We start from the raw sequence: 23992 nt of genomic DNA on the forward strand, positions 1-23992 counted from the left end.
AAGTCCACTGTGATTGTGTTACATATCTGATAATGTGTTATAAGTGATGTGTCCAGTGTGGTGGTGGTCAAAAGATGGTACAGTGACAGTAAGTAAAATGATAATTTCTTCCATGTGTTGTATTATGTAGACCATGACCTAGCACTCTGTAGTTTGTTACAGTGTGTATTATTAAAAAAAAAAATCAAAATATCTTCTTGTGTTAGATGTGTTAGCCTGCTTGATGTGACAATAAGTCGGACTTGGCTTTAAAAATCTTATTTTCATGCCTTTTTGGTCACGCCCTGTTTAGTATCCAAGCACTTGAAAACCCAGGCAAGAAGGATTTTAGTTGCCATCTCAATGCATACTTACTGGTCCAGGTTTGAATGTAAGTTGATCCAATCTGTATATTGTGTAAACATGCTTTGAATTCACAAAACTTGTTTACTAAAATGTTAGGTATATTGGCCTTCTGAAAACTCTCAGAAGTATATATCATATTTTCGCCTTGTTTCTGTTATCCTTTGGGGAGACAGCATAGAAATATAAGTTAGTTTTAACATCATTGACCAAGCATTGAGGTAAGAAATCTCTCAGTTAAATGAGGTTTGAAATCCCAAACCAGGCAGTTACATCAACTAGTGGGGTTTCTCGAGAACTAATGCATCTTACTGTTCGACAGTTTGGGCATGTTCACGAACTCCACGATTCAGATGATGCCAGTCCTGCTACTGTCCCAAGTTCGTGTTCACATAGCTCACAAAATTAAAGCATGCTAGTTCCAGTAATCGGAGCAGTTATCTGAATTCTCCTCCATGTGGTAATGATACTTTTTTTCTACAAAATTTTCCGGGTTCAGCATTCTCAAATGAAGTGTCCTGATGAACAATGAACAATCTTTCTAAATATTTATGCAATAAAACTAAGAAAGTGGTGGTGGTTGATTTTAACCACTATGCGTTTCCTTATAATTACATGCAGTAGATATGCTGGGAGAGTCTCCGTTAAATCACTTTCATAATGGCAGTGTTAACATTAGGATAATTAGGCATGCTAGCTAAATAATGGGCTAGTTTGTATTCCTTGTGTAATGCTATTATTGCTGTCTTGATGAGTGAAGGCAGTCATAGGAAGGAAATGCTTTTACGTTGTATTTTGGTTTTTGCTTGTATGTGAACAGAAATTAAGGGTTGTGGGTGGAAAAAATATCTTTGGGGTTTTATGTTTTAAACTGATAAAAATCTTTAGATGAAATATATTTTGTGGTGCAAAATGGTGAAGCTGCCCGATTTAGATTATTTGATTTGATGTATAGCAATTATTCAAAAATGCCAGATACCTGACTTATTTGCCTCTTTTATTCCAAGAAGGTATCTTTCGGCAAGTCACTTGTCATCTTTTGCAGGCAATTGTAACAAAACACTGTTTTGGGATATAATATTATTTTTTTTATAATTTTAATGAGTTATTGTTATAGTTTATGCTTTTGCTGAATGGGAGAAAAATTTGGGTCTTTGTGCATTGAGTATCTATTAGGGTTTAAAGTAAATGTGGAAGTAGGGTGGATGTGGGAGGGGGGGGTAAGAACATTTCTTAAAAATAAGACACGTCATTTTTACTCACCTTAAATAAAAAAATTAATTAATATAAAAATATATATACATGTTATTGTATGCAGTATGCACGTAATTGTAGGTACATTTTGCCATAGTTATCCTAATAATTCATGAAATATGCACAAGTATAAAGTCATCAGGCTGCCAAGACCAGAGTTTGAGATAATATGAAAAATGTTTAGTATTTTCTCTGTGGAGTTTTACGCAAAGGTCATCTCATGCGAGCAGTCCCTTGCGGAGAGTTTAGAATAATACAGTCCCAGAATTTATTGATCAGAAATGATAAAAATTTGAGCTGATGAATGTCAAATCAATTTATATATTTCTCCTTTTGCTATGAAATTAGAACTCTCTCTCTCTCTCTCTCTCTCTCTCTCTCTCTCTCTCTCTCTCTCTCTCTCTCTCTCTCTCATGCACACACTTTTGCATGGTTGCGAGCAGACAAACCGTGCTTTATAAGCATTTCAATTGAAATTACAGCTCTCTGAGCTTAGAGCTCTCCGTTATTGCAGGACATTTGTTGGATTAATCATTCGATAATCTTTCCCTGAATAGTAAATCATCTCTCCTACCATGTCTTTGGCCTGTCTTTCCCTGTGACAACTTATTTAGGGATTACAAATGTGAAATCGATGCAAATAACATTGTATCAATATAGCTATTAAATCACCCATAAATGGATTACGTAGAATTTGATGTTATAGAAAGCACTGCAGAGAAATGCCATCATCAGATATTATTGCAGGATTGTTCTCTTCTCCCATCTTTGAGAGAGAGAGAGAGATGAATTGCTATTGTATTTTTCACTAAGATTTTTGGTTTAATTATTTGTACGTATAGTTGCACAACATTTTATGTAGTAATATCTGATAACAATCCTTTGTATATATATATTTATGTCTTGGAACATTAAGCAGCTTTTATTCCCTAACTAGAATGAGCATATTGAATAATATTATCACTGAATTTTCAGGCATGTCTAACTATCAAGTGCAATTGTGATGATGTTCCACACGTCGAGCAATTATCTGCACAACCATGTAGCTATATTTTGTATTTTGACAAATTATTAACTACCTTATTATGCATGTGGACATGGGCAGGCAAGCAAATGTACACATATACAGAGTGTAAGTGTGCGTGTGCATGTGCCTGCACATGCATGCATGCGTGCACACACATGCAAGCACATAAGGAGATGAGAGAGGAAGAGAGGTCTCGTCTCCCTCATATAAACTAGTCTATGCCTATAAACCTGCATGTATTTGGCAGCACTAGCAAAAGAGCAGTAGCTGTTGTAGAGATAATGACTTCAGCAGTATTATTACAAACTTAGGGACCTGGAGAGAGCGTATTGATTGGCTTTCCACCCACGCACTATCAAAACCAGCATGACGACTGATTTAGTTTCCAAATGAAACTGAATTAGCATCTTTTGCAGTGGCAGTTTTGCAGAAAGGGTGTGTTTGAGTGTGTTTTAGTGGGGAGTTTGTACAGCTAATGACGCATCTGTCCATGAAGAAGTGAGGGATTTGCAGAAGTATGGTGTAGTATGTATGTTATTGTTATATGAAACATATTTAAAAGGATTACTTTAGCAAATACATTGTAGGGACTTCAATTTTACGACAAGTTATTTTATTGGCAAGCTAGAAATATATGGATTTTTCCAGTCTGGTAAGTAAATATTACAATCAAGGTAGCAAATTTTTTTTTTTTTTTTTTGTTGGAACAATGAAAATATAGAGATTTGGTCTGTCACTAATTGAGGTGACAGGTGTGAAGAGCGTGCAGTGATACAAACTGGTATAGTTCTTTTATTAAAATACTATACGTTTTCTTACACCAGATTGAAGACGGTGTCACTAGATTGCCCGATTGACAAAAAACAGTGGAGATTGGTTAATCTTAATAAGCATGAACTTTTGAAAATTTGTGCCAAATATAGCCTAAGAAATAATGTTACTATGAAGAATATATTTAGTATTAGGCTGCAATCAAGTTAAGTTCAATATTTTGTATTGTGCTGTTTTAACTTCATTTTCAACCTTATTTGAGTCTGTTACTACCAGTGTGTTTATGTATGTGTTTTAAAAGATCTGTTATTATTTCATATGTTACAATCTCTCTCCCCCCCCCCCCCCCAATAACAATATTAATGAGTCTGAAGTATTTTTTTTTCAAAATGAAGCAGTTTATGATTGATAAACATGAATAATAATGCATCAATTAAGGTCCCCTAACACCCCCCTCCACTCCCTTCTGGCTTCCTCAAACCCTTTATACCTGAATTCCTTTAAGTTACATGCGAACCAGCACTGTTTCCCTGTAATGAACATAAACCATTTCACTAGTTTCTTACACCACTCAAGTAAAGTTCACATGCCAAAGGACAAACCAAATTAATCACTCCGTCAATCAATAATCTGTTTCAAAACTGCACCTTCTTCAAATTTCTGGTCAGAAACTTGACCTATTTATCTGTCCCCCTATTTGTAAAAGTACGCCAGATGATTTGGTTGTATATAATGCATTACTGCTGCATGTACAATAGAAGGAAAAAAAACATTCAAATGAGAGTGGGCCGAAATAACCAAGGGTGACTTGTATATAGCACTGAAAAAAAAAAAAAAAAAAAAGCAGAAAATATCTGTTCAGATATTTTTTTTTCGGGAATTAAGAGAAAATTATTTAATTTGAAGAAATTATTTGGTTGGGTTTAGTTTAATTTAAACTTATTATTTTTGGATCAAAGGATGAAATCTGAGTAATAGATCACTGGTAAATCAATTTCAATTTGGTCATCTGGTCATTTTTAATGAGATTTTGACCTATTGGCAGCTGGTTTCATATTGCAGAGGGAAGAAACACCCTGGCAGTGCTGCTTTAAGCATGTTCTCTGAAATAAGACAATTCATAGGAGACTAAATGGTAAAAACAATGACCTTTCTTTATAGATCTGCTTTCTAGCTGGTATTGGTTCTCCTATTCCCATGTACTTTAGATAAAACGGTGACATATTTCTATTTTAAAACATGACCTGTTTTTCAGTCAAGGTTGCCTAGGCAACAATGTACAACTTCAACCTTTGTCCCGTTACCCATTTGATTTTTATGATTTGCCAGGGTGAAATGTGAGAATTGTGGGGTTTCTTTTGCTTTTAAAGCTGATGATAATACAATGTAGGCGTAGATTTAGACAGCAGCAGGGAAGAGGATCGAGTTGCCATTAAATTACTCCCACTCTGGTTCACATTTCCCCCTTTTATATCAATATCCAATGATGTTTAATGTCCTTTGTTTTTTGCATATTTCCTGATGTGTTTAGCAGGTTACTAAGATCAAAATGTGAAGGAAGATTATGGTAGATGTCAACAAAAAAATGCTAGTTACACTAGGCTTTGTTTTTGATTGGATCACAATTTTTTTGTCTTTATTATTTAGCTATTATGGTTCTGGTAGGTTTAACGGGAAATTGTACTGACCTTGGGTAAATGCATTGTGTATCATTATTTTTCTTACCCAAAATAGATTAATTTTTGTCGTCTCTCATTATGGAAATATGAACTGACCTCGTAATTACCTTGTTACAGTTGAAGAGAGGAATTATAGGACACACAATTTATTGCCTTTTTTCTGGTGATTTTTCTCCATTTTTGTTTTTTTTTATAGAATGGTTGATTTGCAGAACTTGTGCCAAAGTAAGAATGATGATGGTGATAACAATAGCAGCAGTGTATTTAAAAATACAGCATTACACGTCTCAAGTGAAACAACAAGGGTGCAGTGTAGAGGTTTGTTTCAAGTTATGTTTGAAACTCGCTGATTTCTACTTCATTTAAAGGGAAAGTCTGTGTAAATAGGCTCCTAAAAATTAGATGTTTTACAAGAGAAGCTGTAATTTTGAGCTAAGGACCCCACAAAGAGAAATGTCTAGCTAATTACCATGTATCTCTTCTGAAATATATATTTTAACTCAGCACTACAAAAAATATAGTTAAGAATTCTCGGGTGTCAGATCAACCCTCAGTATCATTTTTTTCAAAAGGAAGTTAAAGGTTTATGATATGGATTTCACGTCATTATTGACAGCCTGATAATTGGACCAATCAGGTATCAGTTCTGATGAAGGTATGGTAATCAGTCCTAAATTTCGAACATTGTTGCTAGTGGTTTGACATTTTTTGATTGATTGTATCAAGTTTTTTTACAAGACTCTGAAATGTACCCCACCCACATTCCACATAGACCACCATTTTCAAGAATCATTGACAAATTATTACTTTAAAAAAGTACGCTGTAATTTACTTAGTTTGAATTCAGCATATGATTACCATAGTTGAATCTGATTGGTGAATTTCAAGACATTCCAAAGTTGAAGTTCTGCCCACTGGGGTAGGTTTGAATGTGAGGCAAGTGTGATAATAGAAGATAAAAGCAGGCTGAGGTGAACACATGCTGAAGGTATTTAAGGCAGTGATAAGTACCTTGACGTAGAATGACACACTTTACTCAAATCGTGAAGACAGTGACTGTGTCTCAGTTGCGAACCAAGGTCTGGTGACACCTGTTGAAGACTCCTGTCTTAACCAGGGCCGCAGTAACACATCTACTAGTAGGGTATAAATATAACCAAGGTAGGACTGTTTTCTGAATCACATAAGATATGTTTTGGGTCATCCTTTTTTCCCTTGATGACATATTTTCTCATCATTGGAAATTTTTACATCTGACCCCCCTGTCCATTTGGTTTGAGGCTTAAACATTGGAGTAATTGTGCATTGTCTTTCAGCTTTTGATAGAATAGGGGGAATTGAATTTGTGTTGTAAAGGGGAAATTATTCTGAATTTTTCCCAATTTTTAAATAAAGGAGTCTGTGTTTGTGAGGTGAAATATAGAGTAGGACCTATTGGCGAGTTTGCTGAAAGGATAGCTCAGGTGGCAGTGGGGTAGGATTTGGTGAGATGGGGGGTGAGGGGGTGGGTGGGTGTTTTATTAATCAAGACTGGATCGTTATGTACTAAAATATGCCTTGGTGCACTCCGGTCTCCCAAGATAATATTCTGATTAGTCTAAATAGTATGCAAAAATGATTTTAGTAGAGAAGCTTGTTCTTGTCATTATTTTGATCATTATGTAATCTACAGAATGTTCTAGGAAATTTTGCTGTGGTGTTATATTCTAGAACAATCTAGCTAGAGCTTATATTTGAAATCATGTGCTGGTGGTATGCTCATTTTGCTGTTCTATGATTTTCGTTTTCTGTTTCATTTATGATGCTTAAGTTTTGCTGTTACATATTGTATCCTAGTACTTATGGTAGTGGGAGATTACCCTTCTAGGAATTTTTGTATGACATTGTTCTGGCTAGGTTATCCTGCAAAGCTCCAAATGGGAGAAAATGAATCATTCAATATCTGGGTCATGTTACAAATGCATAGAAATTATGAATATTTTAATAGATGATGGATAAATGCACTACCATAATGAGAGCTAGCTGATGTATGCAGGCGGCAATTTGTAGTAGGTGTTCATTCCTCCCTCCCTCCCTCTCTCTCTCTCTCTCTCTCTCTCTCTCTCTCTCTCTCTCTCTCTCATATGTAATTCTGATGCTTGTTGTACACAGGAAACAAAGCATTTTCTTTTTAATAAATGTCAGCATTAAAAGAAATCACACACTTCTCTGTCCTGAGACAAATTAACTCTTGTCAGTTGTTGGCAAGCAGAAGAAAGATTATGTAGATGAGTTTGGCAGTTTGGCTGTTACATTGTCATTTCACCATTGCAGAGAGAACATCACTGCCTCGGACGTCTTTACCCCAGATTAATTGAAATTCAATGCATTCACATTTGATACATATTAAATTAAGTGGAGGAGGCCTCCTTTTGAATGATCTGCGGGTACTTGGTAATAATTGATGAAGGCCAGTTTCTAAATGCAGTTTTGAGGGGGAGGCAGGCTTTTGTGTCATGTGGAACATGGATGTTGCAACAAGAACAGATAAGGGAATGGATAGTTTTGTTTTATTGTAAGGATATTTTTATGTTGGTTTCATGTCACTCTGGTGCTAGACATTCTATTTTTGTTACACAATGGCAAAATATGTATAATTTTTGGCAAATTTATTTTTGATTTGGTTCAATCTCATAATTAGGTTGAAATTATCCAGGAGAAAAACAATTAAAGGAAGAAAAAAGAAAATATATATACTCAAGTTAGCAGGGTTAGTAAAAATAACTGGCCAGTAAAATACCTTTTTAAATGCTGGATAGAGAATGATTTCAAGAACTACAACAAGCAAGATATGTGCGAATGTGCTTACACAACATTATGCACAACGTACATGCATTTTAACTGGGTTCTGTGCATGCATACACTCCATTGTGTAATGCATCCAAGTTTATATTTATATGAATGCACATGTTAATGTACGCTCAAATCTTTGTGGCTTTTAGTTTTATAGGCGATTGTGTGAGTGTGTGGGCACGCACGGACGTGTGTAGATGGACAGATAGACTGACAAACAGATGGACAGTTGTATATGTGTAACTCTTAAAGATAATACAATAATGCATTCCATCATCTGTAGTGAATTATTTATTTTGCAGAGCCTTGAAACTAGGGAGCAGTGCCTACAAGACAATTTGACCTGGCTTCAACTTCTCTAGAATAAAATCAGTAAAATACTATTATTATACAGTGATTTGAAACCAGGATTTTAAATACTTAGGTAACTCTAAGATTTTTTCATCATTTAGTGAATTAAATGACAGTTTTCATCAGATCATTTTGTAAAAACTGTTTAAAAATAACTTCCACTGTGTATGAGTTTTAATGTTTGAAGAGGCGAAAATGCAGTAGATATTTTATATAGAATTACTAATTGAAACAAATTTTGTACAGGCTTAAGTTTTATTTTGGTTGGTAGGCATTTACAAGTTTTTATTAGCAAAATTTGTTCATTGTATAAAAAGTTATTTCAAGACTCTAATGGGAAGTTCCCACTTTTTACTTCCAGTGTTGGTTTCTTAATGACAACATGATAACAGTGAATTCCATCCTCTTTGATGTGAAGACAAAGTATCCATGACAACCAAGACAGCATTGTAACCATAGCAACTGTTGCCAAGGCATCACCATGACATTCCAGTGGCAAAAGTTGTCCCCTTCCGAGTTTCATCAACTCCAGGAGTATTCTTCATGTAAGTTCAAGAATGGCAAGTGAGCTTTTAGACAATCCTTGAGGATTGCTTATGAAGGTGTGATGATTATAGTGACAATTATACTGTCATTATTATGCTTTTCTTTTTGATACCTACCCTTTGACCTTTACCTTCCTTTACTACCCTCACCCCCTCCCTTCCCTTACTCTGCCTAGCTCCCACTGTTTAAAAAAAAACAGTTTACCCCCACACATTCTAGATGGCACCAGCAATTAAATTGGACCAGTAAACTCGGCACAGTTGGCAGTGAAAGCAGACATCTTAGTAAACGAATCCGTGCTAATGACATGATTATTGCGCACTCTAATAGTGGCTATTGATTGGTAGTCCACTGTGTGCTGTGCCCTACCGCTGCTCAGGGGTTCCCAAGTCAGAATTGATTACCTAGAGGCTTGAAAGCTGTGGCTATGGTAATTCTTCATGGATTTCAAAAACCTTGCCTTCATCCCTTGTTATTGTTTTTATTTTTTTTTAAAGTCTGATTTGAAGTAACTTACAGAAATAATGCTTTATAAGATTAAACCTGATTGGTGTTTGAAAATTTTTTTATGACCAAAATTTAGTGTGTTGTAAATCCATCTTTATTGCAGAGCAGTTCGGTTTATTGGTCTTATTCAGTTTTAGAGAATAATCATCGTAGGTTGTCTCAGGAGATCTTAAAGTAGTATTTAGGGATTTGTGAATAGTGGGATGGAAATTAATATAAAATCCTTATTATATACAGCAGGCTGTGGGATGCGTTTACCCAGAGTGACAATTATGATCATTATATACAGACTGTGTATTTGAAGCTTATATTTTCTTATATTTTTTGTGGGACTAATTTGTGATTTGAAGGAAGAAAGAGAAAAAAACATTACCTGCAGTATACACAAAATGGGGGAGGACATGCAGTAAAACTGGACTGGAGTTATACTTACGTGCTTCATTAGGGTATTCCTATTCCTGCCCCCTCCCCCCCCCCCCCCCTCTCTCTCTCTCTCTCTCTCTCTCTCTCTCTCTCTCTCTCTCTCTCTCTCTCTCTCTCACTCACTCACTCACTCACTCACTCACTCACTGGTTGCCAAGACCAGATGTAATAACCATCTAACTGTTTCGTCCAGAACCTGTTGGTGACACGCATCTTCAAATTAACACCAGTTTTAATAACCCATCGACATGCTAAGGTAGATACTTTGATGCAAGCATGGAGCTGAATTTGGAACAAGGTGTCTATTTCTGTCGGAGATTCACTCTAAATATAGACTGATATAGATGAGTCCCGGTAAAAATAGTTGTCCCTGCCTAAATTTAGCTGTCATAGGTTTCACGTATTTCAGTGTCACCAATAACAGTTGCGTGACAGTGGTGCAAGGCTGCAGTGACAGCTAAGTATAGATACCAGTGACGTCAAGGATTGATTTGTGGTGACAGTAGAAATAATTGATTTACTTATTAGCTACGGATTATAAATCACTAGGCGGTCTTCCATGTGGGTTTTTTTTTATAACAGGTATATAAAATCAGTTTTTCTATTTTTATCTTTTTTAAAGTTCACCTGGTTTGAGGGTTTACTTTTCCTCCTTTTATTTTAACATGAAAAGAAAAGAAAAGGCATCAGTACAAATGCCAAGAGGATTACGATCATTTTCAGAGAAAAAAAGGGAATACCAAAGAGGATTATCATCATTCGCAATATACTGTGTTGAAAGTGGCAAGTTAGTCCATTGAAATATGCCAGTATTTTTTAGAATATGCTATCTTATACACGATATGCTGCTATGGTAGTTAGAAATATCCGTCAGTTTCTGTCTGTTGCCATACTGAAACATCACAATATATTTCTGAACTTCTTTAATCATATCAACAGGGACTTATTACTAGGTCTTCTAATTTTAATCATTTACTATCAGAACTCTTCATTATGGAAAAAAGATTAACACATTTTGAATGAACATTCACAGTGTAAGAGACAAAGTTATGGAATGCTTTACCTGTAAGTGATTTGGAATTATTTTTTAAATTTCAAATAAACTTACATTTTTAATTGGTTTATAGTAATTGATATGGTAAAAAAAAAATCTAGCTGATAGTCAAACTCATAACAGGTAAAGCTGTCAGGTAAATAATTTACTACTGTATCGTTAATTAACCTGACCATCAATGTTTAATACTGATTTAACAACTTTCCAGATGTGATAATTGGTTTCCAGTTTTATCTTGCTATTTGACCAGTTGGTCAGTATAAAAATAGCCTTACTTGTTAAGATAATGAGTGTGGACTAAAGATGGGTATCTCGGATAGTTGTCAAAATTGATTTTAAGTTACTATCTTTTGGAGGAGTTACTGTAATTTCAAGTGAAAGCTGATTTCATCAGAAGGATGTCATTTAAGATAAATCATAATGTTTTCACACAGCTTTACACTGCTGCTTAGATTAATATCAATTTGAATTGATAGTTGGTGCTAGAAAAAATTCGCTATCTGAAAATGGTTCTTACATTTTCAGGATTTTTTGAGGGGTCCACTTTCATCACTGCAAAATCAAAAACTGTACTTTTGCTGGGTTAGAGTTGACAAGGAAAAATGAATCGCATCTGCTAATATTTTTTTTCCAAGCACAGTTAAAATTTTGTACATTTATTGATATATGTGAAACTATTGATCTGTTTGTTTAGTAATTTTGACTATAAAAAACAAAAATACAAATAACTGATTTTTTTCCTATCAAAAAGAAAGAAGGAAGGTAGAACAGCTGAAGCTGAAAAATAAATGTTCTTGAAGAGAAGTTCTAGAAAAAAACTATGCTGCAATTTGATTATAGCACCTTGATTTTAATTGTCATGGTGCTCCTTTCTATTCATAACAACCCTAGCTGTGCTTGTTGCAGGCAGAGGTGAAGTTGTCATAGATGTGATCACCATGTCTATAAATAAATGCAGGTGATTAGCAAAGTAGACATGATACCTGTGTTTCCATGGCAACCGGGGTTAGCTGTGATGACATATGTCAATGCCACCTAAGTATTTTTGTACCAAGGGTGGGTGAAAAAGACACGAAGTGAGAGAAATGCTTCAGGACATGGGCAAGTATCGGGGTCTTGTTTGATTTAGGGGAAGGGATGAGGTTTTAGGAGAACTCTTTAATCTGAAGGTAGGTAGTATTGAACCCTTGTGGAAATTACTGAGGGATAGGTGGTGTGACAGAGGGTGAAAAAAAGGGAAGAGGACAAGAACTGGAAAGGGTCCACATTTAAGGGGTGGCATTTTGTAGAACTGAAACCAGACTTGACAGAGGTTTCTGACAGTTGTTTTTTTATGTAGCATGATGTTTTCATTCCACATCATCAATTCTGCTTTATCCGATTGATGTGCTGACAGCTTAAAACAGTTGTGTATTTTATTAGTTACTCCTTAGCAATTAAAAAAAAAAGATACTATAATGTTTGCACTGAAGGCATGAACCAAAATGTCATTGCCATTCAGTCCCCTCTAGATAGTTTATTTCACCTCAAGCTGAGATTTCAAAAATCTTAACAAGTTTTGTAGGTTTCACTAAATATACAATCAAATTATCAGAAACTTAAATTGTCACATTTTACTCGGATTAGTGTCTCTAATAGTGCCAAATAAAGATGGACATATACAGCAGTTACATAGTCTCAGAAAAATACACCGTTTAAAATCCCACATGGCAAACATCATGCGTGGGCTTACTGTTCCGAAGATCTTTGAGCTAAAGTTGTTTCACAGAAACATTTTGGTCCCTCTAAAGGGACTCTGGATATGAAGAATGAATAGATCTATATAATTATCATATCATTTACAGATTCTTCCAAAAACCTCAAAGATACCCTGAAAGAGTTTGAAGGTGACGGGATCCTTTCCCAGTACAGCAAGGATGAGGCAAGTGAATCTTTATTTAAGTACACTGAAAAGTTAGTTGAATATAATAGAGCATTAAGACAGAAAGAATGTAGGATGTTATAAAGAGTTTCCAGAGGAGTGAAGATGAAATAAATTAATTTCAACCTGAATTGGAAAAAATAAGTTTTATGCAAAAACAAGAATATTTGAAATTCTTGGCATGTAGCTTTTGAGAGCTGTGTAATTTAGTATTTTTAGAAGTTTTTTATAAAGACATGATTTATTTTGACAATAATTTCACTGCTTTACTTTTATTTTAAAAAAGAAAAAAGTTTTGTTATGATGGGCAGTTTATATATATATATAAAGAAATTGATCTGGAAATAAACTATATTTGAAAGGAATAAATATGGCAATTTGTTTTACAGCCCATTGACTATGATGGCTTCAAGAAGTTCATGGAGTTCTACATGGAAGCAGCCATACCAGAGGATTTGTGTCGACACCTTTTTATCTCCTTCATGAAAAAACCTCCAAAGCCTTCTCTGGGTAAGAATCAGTGTTCAGTGACTGACGTAGCGGCAATGGCGTCGCAAACTGCGTGTGCACCCATCACGCATAGGTCGCAGGAATTCATATTTGCAATGCCCGAGTCGAAACACGACAATAGTAAGCATCACAGCTTCGCAGGCAAGTTGCACGGACTTACGGAAAAATTACACGCGCTGGGCCACTCCCGTCATGAGAGTTCTGGTGGGGAGACAGGGAAACGTGGCCACACAGGTACTCCTTCACTTTAACCCATCATATATCTGTATATTTATGTACTAACGGATCATATATTATGCTGTCTTATGCCAGCCTGTTCTCTGCCTCTTCTGATGTGCCTCCCCTTCCTCTTCTTCCCACACAAAGAAACAGGGGTTATACAACGTTTGCCTTCCTTCTCTTGGATACTTTTTGCTTATTTATTTATTTATTTACTTGAATGTTTGTTTGTTAACTTGAATTTGATTGATGTTTTGATATAAATTGTGGTTTTTCTGCCATTTTTGAGGAAAATATTTTACAACATGTAATTAAAGCTAATTGAAAAAGTTGTAAAATCAACAAATTCTAACCGCAAAGGATGCAAGCAGGTTAATTTTGTAAAAAATGTAATTCAACCAAAATTAGCATGAATTGTTTCTGACTTCTTATTCTCATGTATTGGTTGCAGATTCAAGATTAGTTCTTAGTCAGTATTACATTTTATGCTCATGCAACAAAATATATCTTCCAAATTTTATTATTGGAGGGGTTGGGGGAGGGGGGGGTCTCTAGAACAGGCTGACAAGTTTTATGTTCTATTTTATCTATTGTCTGCGTCATTGTTATACGATGCCCCCATCATTGGTGGGATATTTTGGGTTGAAAGAGGCTAACTTCTTACCATTCAAACATAACTTCTTTTATGTTCTTAAAACAGAAATTGTTAAAAGATTTTCAAAAAAATGTTTTTTAATCATAATATACTGTAAAATTGGAAATAAAATTGGATGGTTAACTTGAAATAGTATATAATTTCCACAAACTAGTTCCAAAATTTTCACCAATGTTGGCAGGCTTCTCTTTGTGTGAATTATTAAGTCACTTGTGTGTTATTTGAATTCTGCTGATTTTTAAATTCTTGATGCCCCTGTAAATGGGTGCCATTTTCCTGGTTGAAGGTTGCACTGGCTTGGTTTTATCCTTTTTCTTTTTGGACAGTCTGGTGATATATTTGTAAAGTTTACTGGTGGTTTTGGAGGTCATAGAAAAATATGAAAAAGAAGATCCTAAATAGTTTTTTATTAATTCGGCTGTCCAAAAAGTTTGTGAACACAGTATCTGTGCTTTTTAAAAGGACTTGTGAAGAAACCACAAAGTTTAAAAATGGGCTTATGTCCTTGGTGTCATGCTGCCTTTTGATTTCCCATTGGGTGAAGTTTTTATGATTTGTTTATGGAAAAAATAGGTTTTTGTTTGAACTCCTGGTTAATGATAAGCATAACCATTTAAGCAAGAAGTTTTTTGCTTACCTTTTGAACCCCTCCTCCGCACCACCAGGTGTCTCTTGTACGATCACCTTCCAAGACGACACCAAACCAGTGCACTCTTCAAAATAAGCCTTGTACAAACAATCATCAGCTCAAGAGTGAGGCGTGCATTCATATTCACTGTATTTAATGCTTGTTTGTCTATGTGACTGTTCCGTCTTCGCCTTTAATAAAGGATCCAACTCTGCTTCCCATCATCCCGCCATAACAGTGTCGACGCCTATGCTGGACAAGATTCACAAATCCGACGACACAACTCCGGACGTCTCGAGTCACTCCCGTTCCTCTTCCAAGAAATCAAACCATAGCATACACAGTTTACACCTCCCTGGTAAGCAAGTTCTATGGCAGAGGGGTGTCTGAAGTTGGTAACCATATTTATGCTTGGCGGCCATGTTGGAATTGGCACTGTGGGTAGTGGTGGGGGTACAAAGTCCAATTCAACAAGACCTAAAAATGATATGCTGCTATTTATGTTGTTGGGTTTGAATTTTTTGGTGAAATATTTTGATTGAAAAATATTTTATGTTATTTAATTCCCTTTCCCCCCTTTTTTTAAATAAGGAAAATGATTAATAGATAAATAAACGACACCTATGTATAGTTCTTTGGTTCTTGGGCAAAAGGCAACTAAAAGACAGGTTTCATGATTTCTTTCTCAGTATTCTCAACCAAAAAATTAAATGGGAAAGAGAAAAAAAAGGATTAAAAAAATCAGAAGTAATGAAGGCATAATAGTGCCTGGTTTAAAATCTCAAAAACTTGACCAAAATGATAATAACAAACTCTATATTATATTAAATTGCTATATTTCAGGCAAATTGTCCCCACTTTCTTATTTTGAAATCAGTACCATCACATTCAATTGTCATGAGAGGGTCATTCCACAGTATACATCTTTTTGCCAACTCTGTAACTCCTTCATCACTTCACATTCCTTGTAAAAGGGCAAATAATAAAAACAGTTGCATGTTATTCCAGTATTTGTGAAGTACATTGAAATAGCATGGAAGAGGCTTAAAGCTGTATGCAGGAATATGAAATTTAATGTTATAATAATCATTGGGACAAATACTTTTTTTGATAGCCTGAAAGTGCACTGAAAGCAAATAATGGTGTAATTTTATGCAACTTATTTAGTCTCCAAAAGTCAACTAAGGCATGTTCAGTCAATTTCCAGTATAAGCAAATTCTCAATTTTACAGTGGGGAAAATGGAAAAAAAATTACAAAATAGGTGCTGCGATAAGGAAAAATACTGTGGAGTGCCCTACAGATAAACTGAAGATTATTTATGGATAGTTTTATGCCACCTCTTTTGATACTTGAACCAAAAAAAAAGAAAAAATGTCAGGGCCCAGACATAATATGGTTACTGGCCATGACACAAGTCCTCAGTCTTCATGTTCTTGCATGTTTCTGACATTGTAAATCTATCTCTTACTCAGTGGATGTTCCCCAAATCCTTCTGCTGCAAAATGCTTTTTTTTCACCAGCTGAAACAATATGTCCATGTCTTTATTTGCTCAAAAGTTGAAATAACAGTTTTTTGGGGGGTTGGTTTTATTTTTTTATTGTGTCCTTGACAAGAAGAAATAACAAAAACAAAAGCACACTTTCTTGTGGCAGATTGTTTTCATGCACTGTGACTGCACATTTTTATCTGTCTGTGTCACATTTCTGCTTTGAGCTGATACATTTTCAGTGACTAGGGGTTGACTGGAAAATGAACTTGTCAGGTGTTATTAGTGAAATTTCAATCAAAATTGATTATTGGCCAACCTTTTATGGTCATTTTTTAAAAAGTCTTTTTAATGAAAAGATTCAAAATTTTAGAGAAAAAAAATAGACACTGGTAATTTGTCCATGGATAAAGTCTTTGAAGATGTATATAAAATTGTCCAGTCTCCTTGGGGCTGAATTGTTCAGCAGTCAATGGTCAGGTTGGAAAAGCTCTTTATTGTCGTTGTGATGGGAGATTGTGAATTGTATGCCACTTGTTTATTGCTGCACAGATTTCTCGTTGCCTAGAATGTTGTTAATTTTATGACATTGCTCGTAACCTGGATTTTATTTTCGTACACTCCAGTGGTTTTTGGATGGTGTCCATATTGTGCTGTTCATTTCTCTTTTTATGCCTTCTTGAACCTTTTTTGATAGGTTTTGTTTTATGTTATTCTTTCCTTTTGTTCTATTTTTGTGCATGTGAATCTCTACTGTCACAGCAGCTAAAGCTTAGGTTTGGATCATTTGTCTGTGATTATTTTTATTATTTTTTTGCTTCTCCAAGCACCATTTGCTTTCTGTTCCTTGAATGTTCTCCGTTGTGTTTTTGTATTTGTGAATGTCACTTTGTCAACTGTTTGTTTGATTGTCACTTAATGTTCATGACAGCAAGCACCTTGCACTGCATGTTGTATATGGAGATTATTATTCATCAAAGGCACATTTCCAGTTGTTGTGGCTTAACTGAATATACACATATACTTGTGCTTACAATATCTATTCATAAGAAGTTTATCTTAAGGCGTGTCACTTGCCTTGATATAGTGTACATGGGTGGGGCAACTGAGTGATTAGATTGGCTTCTTATGGTTGGAAATTGTGGTATCATCAGGCTTACGGTGAAAGTATGTACTTTCAGTGTAGCCAACACAACTTAATTGGGAATGTGCCTAATTTTGATCATTTGTATCACAATGATTTTACTAAAATTTAAATATGCACAACTTTTTTGTTTAAACCAACATGGTTGTTGTACAAAGGGAAGTGGGAAGAAGGTGTATGATTTACAAAAAAAAAAAAAGATTGAATATTCTGGTTGGTCATTCTGACTGGGCTTGGGGGAATATTTGTGAAGTGAAACATCATTTTATATCTATTTATATATCAGTTTGCATCACTTTAGCATTGATTTTCGCGGTGATACCCTCATTTAAAATTCCCAATGCCATGCCAAAATATTAAGTCATATCTCCTGAGAATGACACTGTTAATGCTGAATTCTTATCATACAGTCAAATTAAAAGAACTTGCTCACCAGTGACATAAATCAACATGTTTCCCATCTCCACTCTTGTACATACAAAGCCTAACTTGGATCCTGTATTTACTGTTCATGGAGCTACATTCAGCACTGTTTAACATGATACACTGTTTAACACAAAACTAGCTTCAGGATGTTGACTAATTGATATGCAGTTCTAAAGTTAGATTCTCTGCACAAAGATTAATACGTGGATGGTTTAATTTGCTGTTAAGTCACAGCAGAAATGGATGTCACTGACCTGTTGCTAGGGTGGATCTGACTTGTGTAATAGCACTTGTCAAGAATAAGGGTGCGTCTCCAATGAATCTTTGGAGCGTGCGACACGCATCCTCCAGCAGCTAGTGGGTGGTTAACTTTGGTGTTGGGTCACACAATGTGAAACAACATCCAGAAGCCAACTGCATACGGATGTAAATCAATCCCTAGATGCTTAAGGAGGCGTGTCCCTGAGGAGTTGGATCAATCTACCTTGAACAATAGTTCCAACAGGAACGCACCTTAAAAGACCCAAAACATGGCTGAATCTCTCATTTCTTTGTTACATAAACATGGAAGCAAGATATGCTCTGACTTTGGTTGTCAACATTTGCCCTGGTAAAACTAGACTGCCCAGTTTAAACTAAATCCACGAATTCAATCAAATAGTCAGTTTCCTTGAGCTATTCCCAGAATTGTTGTTGCAAACTATAATTATAACCAAGCATTGCTGGCAAACATAGGGAGTCTCCCTTTTGAAAGTAGTCCTGACACCATTATATATCAATTCCCATCGATAGGGTGACTCCGGTTTCTGTCAACATACACACTTAATGATAAAATCTAGCAAATAATTTTATTTTAAAAGAAGTCTTGGTTATAAAAGTTGAAATGGTGCTGAATGCAGTTGAACTTGCTATAGTACCATGGCATCTACACATAGTCGTAATTACGCAATTGGCACCCAAGCTGGTAAAATTGTATCTACGGAAAAATTTCACCTGTAGCTCAAGGCAATGTTTTGTCTAAGAATAATGAAGACTTTATTGATTTTGTTTTTGTCAGGTTGCCAATGAAAATCACATTGATTTTGTTTTTCGCCGGGTTGCCAGTACTTTGACAGAAATTGATAATGATAGATTCCTTTATTTGATTTGCTGAGGAAAAAATAAAAAAAAAGGAGCAGAAATATTTCAATTTAATCCCCGTGATGTGTTTTTGCATACAGTTTTGTGTGTAGATAAAATTGTATTGTATGATATTACTTGATTATGTGAATGGTAATGCAATGTGATCAGCATTCACTCTGAACCCTACTGTGCCAAGGCATATGAGATCTAAGTGCCCTCACACATTATAATTGTCTTCTTCAAGTAGCAGATGTCTGTACACAGGAGCTACACAATATTAAATTGTGTAGATAAATGTAATTTTTGGAAAGGAAATTATTGTTGGCCTTAAAGACTGAAAAAAAAAAAAAACAACAACTGAATTTGGTTATCAGGGTTCAGTGTGAATGCAGCCTACGCGCACTGTAGATGTACTGTAGATGTAGTGTAGCTTAGCATGTGGCCAGTGTGGTCTCTGCGCCAAGGTAAGTCAACGAAAAACAACCTCCTCACGGCTCCTCATCGCATGCTGCCAGCTGTTACAAGGTGAGATTCACAGCACAGGCTGGATGAAAGTAACATTTACACTCATAGTATTGAGGCACTTGCATGTCCAAGAGAAACAAAGGTCTTGTTTTAATAGCATTTTGGTTATTATCGTTACTATTAAACATTTCTAATGTAAATTGAAGGAAGAAAATTTCACAATTTGCAATATCATAAAAAATTTTTGTTTTTTGTTTGGGGAAGATTTAACATAAATTATAATGAAGCACTTTTTATTATTTGAGAATATTTAGTACTGCATTTAGAATATATTTAACACTAAACTGCAAAGTCATGCTCGGCACTTTGTTTAGGGAACTTATTTCTGTGTGACTTGGGTATGCAATCACCCTGAATTATGTGTAAATGTTTCAAAAATGAAGCATGTAAGTACTAAACTATTTCTAGTCCAGGACTATTTGTGCTACATTGTAAATATATTTTTTATAGATTATATCAACAGTTTAATACATATTGAACATACGAACATATTAAACATATGAAAATTAGATTGTTAGTTTAATACTTGCTTTAAAATATCGCTTGTTTTTTGATATTATATTTCAATATGTAATGATTCTTTAAAAGTAATTGTAGCAATCTTTAGTAGCATTTAAAGCATATTAAAAATTGAATTAAATGTTTTAGAAGCATTTTTTTCTGGGAGAAAGTTATGTGATAAAACTAAGCTTTTGTAAATAAAATGTCATACTTTCAAATTTCCTTGCTATTTCATTTCCACTTTTGCATGCGATGCCTTTTAAAAATTTGAGCTCTATAATATCATTGCCTTACTATATTGAATGCTTTTTTCTAATTGTTATTTAACATGCATTCTTAGTATCTTTAAGTGTCATGTCCAAACTTCTGTCAAAATATGACCTCATATAGAATGTTATCCATGAAATTTCAGCAACCCATTGTGAAAAGTTCAAGCCCTTAATTCACTCAGTTTGGCATTCATTTTGAGCATCCATTTCATATTGTATTAAATTTCCCCCTCTAGGAAATATTTTTCGCAAATCATCATTTATTTCCATTAAAAAATAATTTAGAGAAACAAAATGAGAAAAGGAAAGGGAAAAAAAGAAACATTTTGAAATCCTGTGGATTATGTTTTTTCCCCATAATATAATTTCTAAAAAAAAAAAAAAAAAAAAATTTTTCTGTTTTCATTCCAGTAACAAACTTAAAATTATGTTACCCATTTCAATTTCTTTCTTTGTAATTTCAATTTCAAATCGTTGCCATTTTAAAAAGCATCCATGCCCCCCTACTCCCACTGTTGCCAGGGCAACTCCCACTAACCACTAACATGTCATCTATTAACCCATTGCTAGACTCAAATGACCCCTGGATTCGCCAGAGCACCTCCTCTCTCTTGCAAGGTCTAGGGGGGAAGATGAAGCGCCAGAGCATCGATGTGAAGAGCGGCAACATACTCATTAAGGATCTGGTCTGTTACTTGTCGTTGCTGGAAGCCGGGAGGCCTGAGGACAAATTAGAATGTGAGTTGGTAATATTTATGTATTTCGGATCATTGCCAATGAAACTTTCATGTTATGTAGATCAAGCCAACTCCATGGGGACTCTCGCTGAATGCAATCAGATGAACAGATTAACACGCATCCTCTTGTTTGCAAGGTACTCATATATTCACCAGCTTTTCTGTATTCTACTCGAGGTCAGAAAGAGGCATGTTAATCTGTTATTCTGATTACATTCAGTGAGAGTCTCCGTGGAGTTGGATTGATCTATGTAGAATGATATTTTCATTGGGAATGAGCCTTTAGGCTGTCTACTAGAATAAGTGCAGTTAAGTTCAGATGAAATTACATGTTTTATTGTTTATAATCATGTTATTATTATGACATTAACAGTAATGGTTGGAGAGTTAAATAGAATGGAAGTTGGTTTTATTTTATTATTCATCTTTGCAAGAATGTCAAGTATATTTTCGTTGTATAATACATAGCCTTTTTTGTACCTGAAATGTTTACTGTAAGGTAAATTGTTAGTCATAGTATAGAGACTATTGATGATTATGTTGAAGCTCCTTCCAGTAATCGTGAATTTGAATCTTTTTAATGAATCATCACTACACGAGTTGATTTTTTTTTAATTGGTCAAAACTATTTGACCTAAAGGAGGGTTTTCTCCCTGACTTATATTGGATGTTTGTTGACATTTTTCCAGTTATGTTCAGGTTATATGATACAGATGGCAATGGTCTGCTGGATGCTACAGTAAGTACATAGAACCAGGTCCCCGTAACTCGATAGCAACCAATGCGCAAGCGTCTCTATTCCATAACTCGCCCATACTCGCCCCATATTATACATTGTAGCCTCTATGTGATATCTCTATTCGCAATATTCTATGCTTTCGAGCTACGGGGCCTAGGTCCAATATGTCTGTTTTGAATTGCTGTTATCAGATATATGACAAATTTAATTGAAGAAAAAAATGAAACCTTGAAACAATTACATCTTTGAATTATATGAGAGAGTAGCAGTTCTGAAGAGAATCAATGAATATGTAAATAAAATGATAGAGAAGGAAGCGCAGTAAGATGCTAAAACGTTAAAGTAGGCTTTATATCTTGTCTGCTCAGTTTTCCTTATCTGTTATTTAATATATAATCTTCCTTGATTGCCACCAAATAATGAGGTGTGACATTTCCACTGTTACATCTTTAGTGTATGTCTGATTTAAATTCTTAAATTAAACATTCAGTTATTTTCTTTGTACATTTATTGATATATAATTTTATTTGTAGGAGTTGGACTGTATAGTTAGTCAGATGATGACTGTGGCGGAATATCTCGGCTGGGATGTGACTGAACTTAGGCCTGTGAGTATTTATATTACCTAACATTATCAAGGAGTGTCTCACTCTTTAGTAGAAAATACATTTACTGATCAGTTGTTTCAGATATCCATTGTTTGTTTTGAAATTTGCTCACACAAGTTTTCAAGATAATTGTTTCTTTTTTTCTTCTATATAACCAAGTATCTCGCCTTGATTCCTTTGAATATTTATTTATTTATTTATTTATTTATTTATTTATTTATTTATTTATTTATTTATTTATTTATTTATATTTTCATGCCTGTCAAGCCTTGTAGTCTAGCACAAACTCAATCTCTGAGGGAACATTCTGTTATTTTATTATGAATCAGTTGTAATGTAAGACTAAGATATAACCCCATGGCTAATAAATAACCTATGAATAATTCACAGTTTGTAAAGCAGGAGATTTGATATTTAAGACCAAAATAAATAATTCAACAAAGTAGAATGATTCAGTTGTTGTTTCCCATTCCAGATATTAAAGGACATGATGGTAGAGATTGACTATGACAATGATGGCACTGTGTCACTGGAGGAGTGGAAACGCGGCGGAATGACGACCATACCCTTACTAGTACTGCTGGGATTAGATACTGTACGTAACCCACACATTTGCACACGTTCACACATACACAAACACAAACACACGGACAAGCATATAAGTGCATATTTGAGAACACATTTACAGATAAACACACAGTCATGCTTCTTCTTCAACAGGAGGTAATTAAGTACCCAAAATCATTTATTAATAATTTGTTTTTCTAGGAATAGATACATACAAAAGCTCTTGAATATCTGTTATGTATTTGTTTAATGTAAGATGGTCTCAACGTCTTGCAGGATCAACCAAACCTTCTTATATCACATATACTGAATATCACATATACTGAATATCTGTAATTTAGGGGAATTTAATTGTTGTATGTGATGCTGTTTTTATTTTGTTGTAGAATGTTAAAGATGACGGGCAGCATGTGTGGAGGTTGAAACATTTTAACAAACCAGCTTACTGCAACCTCTGCCTCAATCTCCTGGTGGGACTGGGAAAACAAGGGCTAAGCTGTACATGTAAGTAGTGAAACTGTTATATATATATATATATTTATTTTTTTTTTAAATATAATTTCATTTGATTTTACTTTATTTTATTTTGGATGAGTGGTTGGTAGCCCCCTTATTTCATGAAATATGAGTTATGCAATCTACTGGATTTTGCGTAAAATGTTCATAAATGGGGAATATAGGAGAAGGGGAGGGTTTGTCTACTTTCAAGATTCATATCAAATCGTGTAGATCTTTAAGAAGTTAATAAGTTATTATACTGATGCATCTATGAAGATCTGCTATAAAGATGTAATAACAAAGCTTTTTTTTTTTTTTTTTCAAAATTCCTGAAGAAGGCCTAGGGCCGAAAGCTTGGATTAGTTATTACATCTTTAAAGTAGATCTTCATAGATCCATCAGTATAATAACTTATTTGTTTCTTAGTCTAGAAATGAGGACAGGCTGTCAGTGACACTCTAAACCCTGACCCTGAATAAAGTTGGAAAGTACTACAACTCTATAACAAGATATTTTTTCAAAATAAGTTTTTTGAGCACTTATTTCACATATATATATTTATAAAAAAACAATTATAAGGGTGTCTTGTCCTAATATTTAAGTGTAGCACAGTTTTTCCATTTCATTTGCTATAAATATTATTGTTTA

The 23992-nt window shown here is 34.7% G+C and overlaps 1 protein-coding gene across 14 annotated transcripts in view; it reads left to right on the top strand.

Annotated features, from left to right (window-relative positions):
- Positions 1-23992, top strand: part of LOC106166291 (diacylglycerol kinase beta) — a 60299-nt gene that overhangs the window by 24934 nt on the left and 11373 nt on the right. For 8 of the 14 annotated variants that reach the window (XM_013544797.2, XM_087016513.1, XM_013544799.2 and 5 more), the window contains 10 exons: positions 8208-8329; positions 8618-8801; positions 12631-12707; positions 13097-13451; positions 14922-15077; positions 20766-20933; positions 21622-21671; positions 22205-22279; positions 22755-22874; positions 23233-23350. In XM_013544797.2, coding sequence (XP_013400251.1) covers positions 8738-8801; positions 12631-12707; positions 13097-13451; positions 14922-15077; positions 20766-20933; positions 21622-21671; positions 22205-22279; positions 22755-22874; positions 23233-23350 — 1183 coding nt within the window. In that variant the 5' untranslated portion in view covers positions 8208-8329; positions 8618-8737. The remainder of the gene's footprint in view (positions 1-8207; positions 8330-8617; positions 8802-12630; positions 12708-13096; positions 13452-14921; positions 15078-20765; positions 20934-21621; positions 21672-22204; positions 22280-22754; positions 22875-23232; positions 23351-23992) is intronic. The other 6 variants (XM_013544814.2, XM_087016516.1, XM_087016517.1 and 3 more) reach the window with 6 other exon arrangements.

The sequence above is a fragment of the Lingula anatina genome, chromosome 7 (genome assembly GCF_051362555.1).
Source record: "Lingula anatina isolate TDL-2025a chromosome 7, LinAna3.0, whole genome shotgun sequence".
In the NCBI taxonomy this organism is placed as follows: domain Eukaryota; kingdom Metazoa; phylum Brachiopoda; class Lingulata; order Lingulida; family Lingulidae; genus Lingula; species Lingula anatina.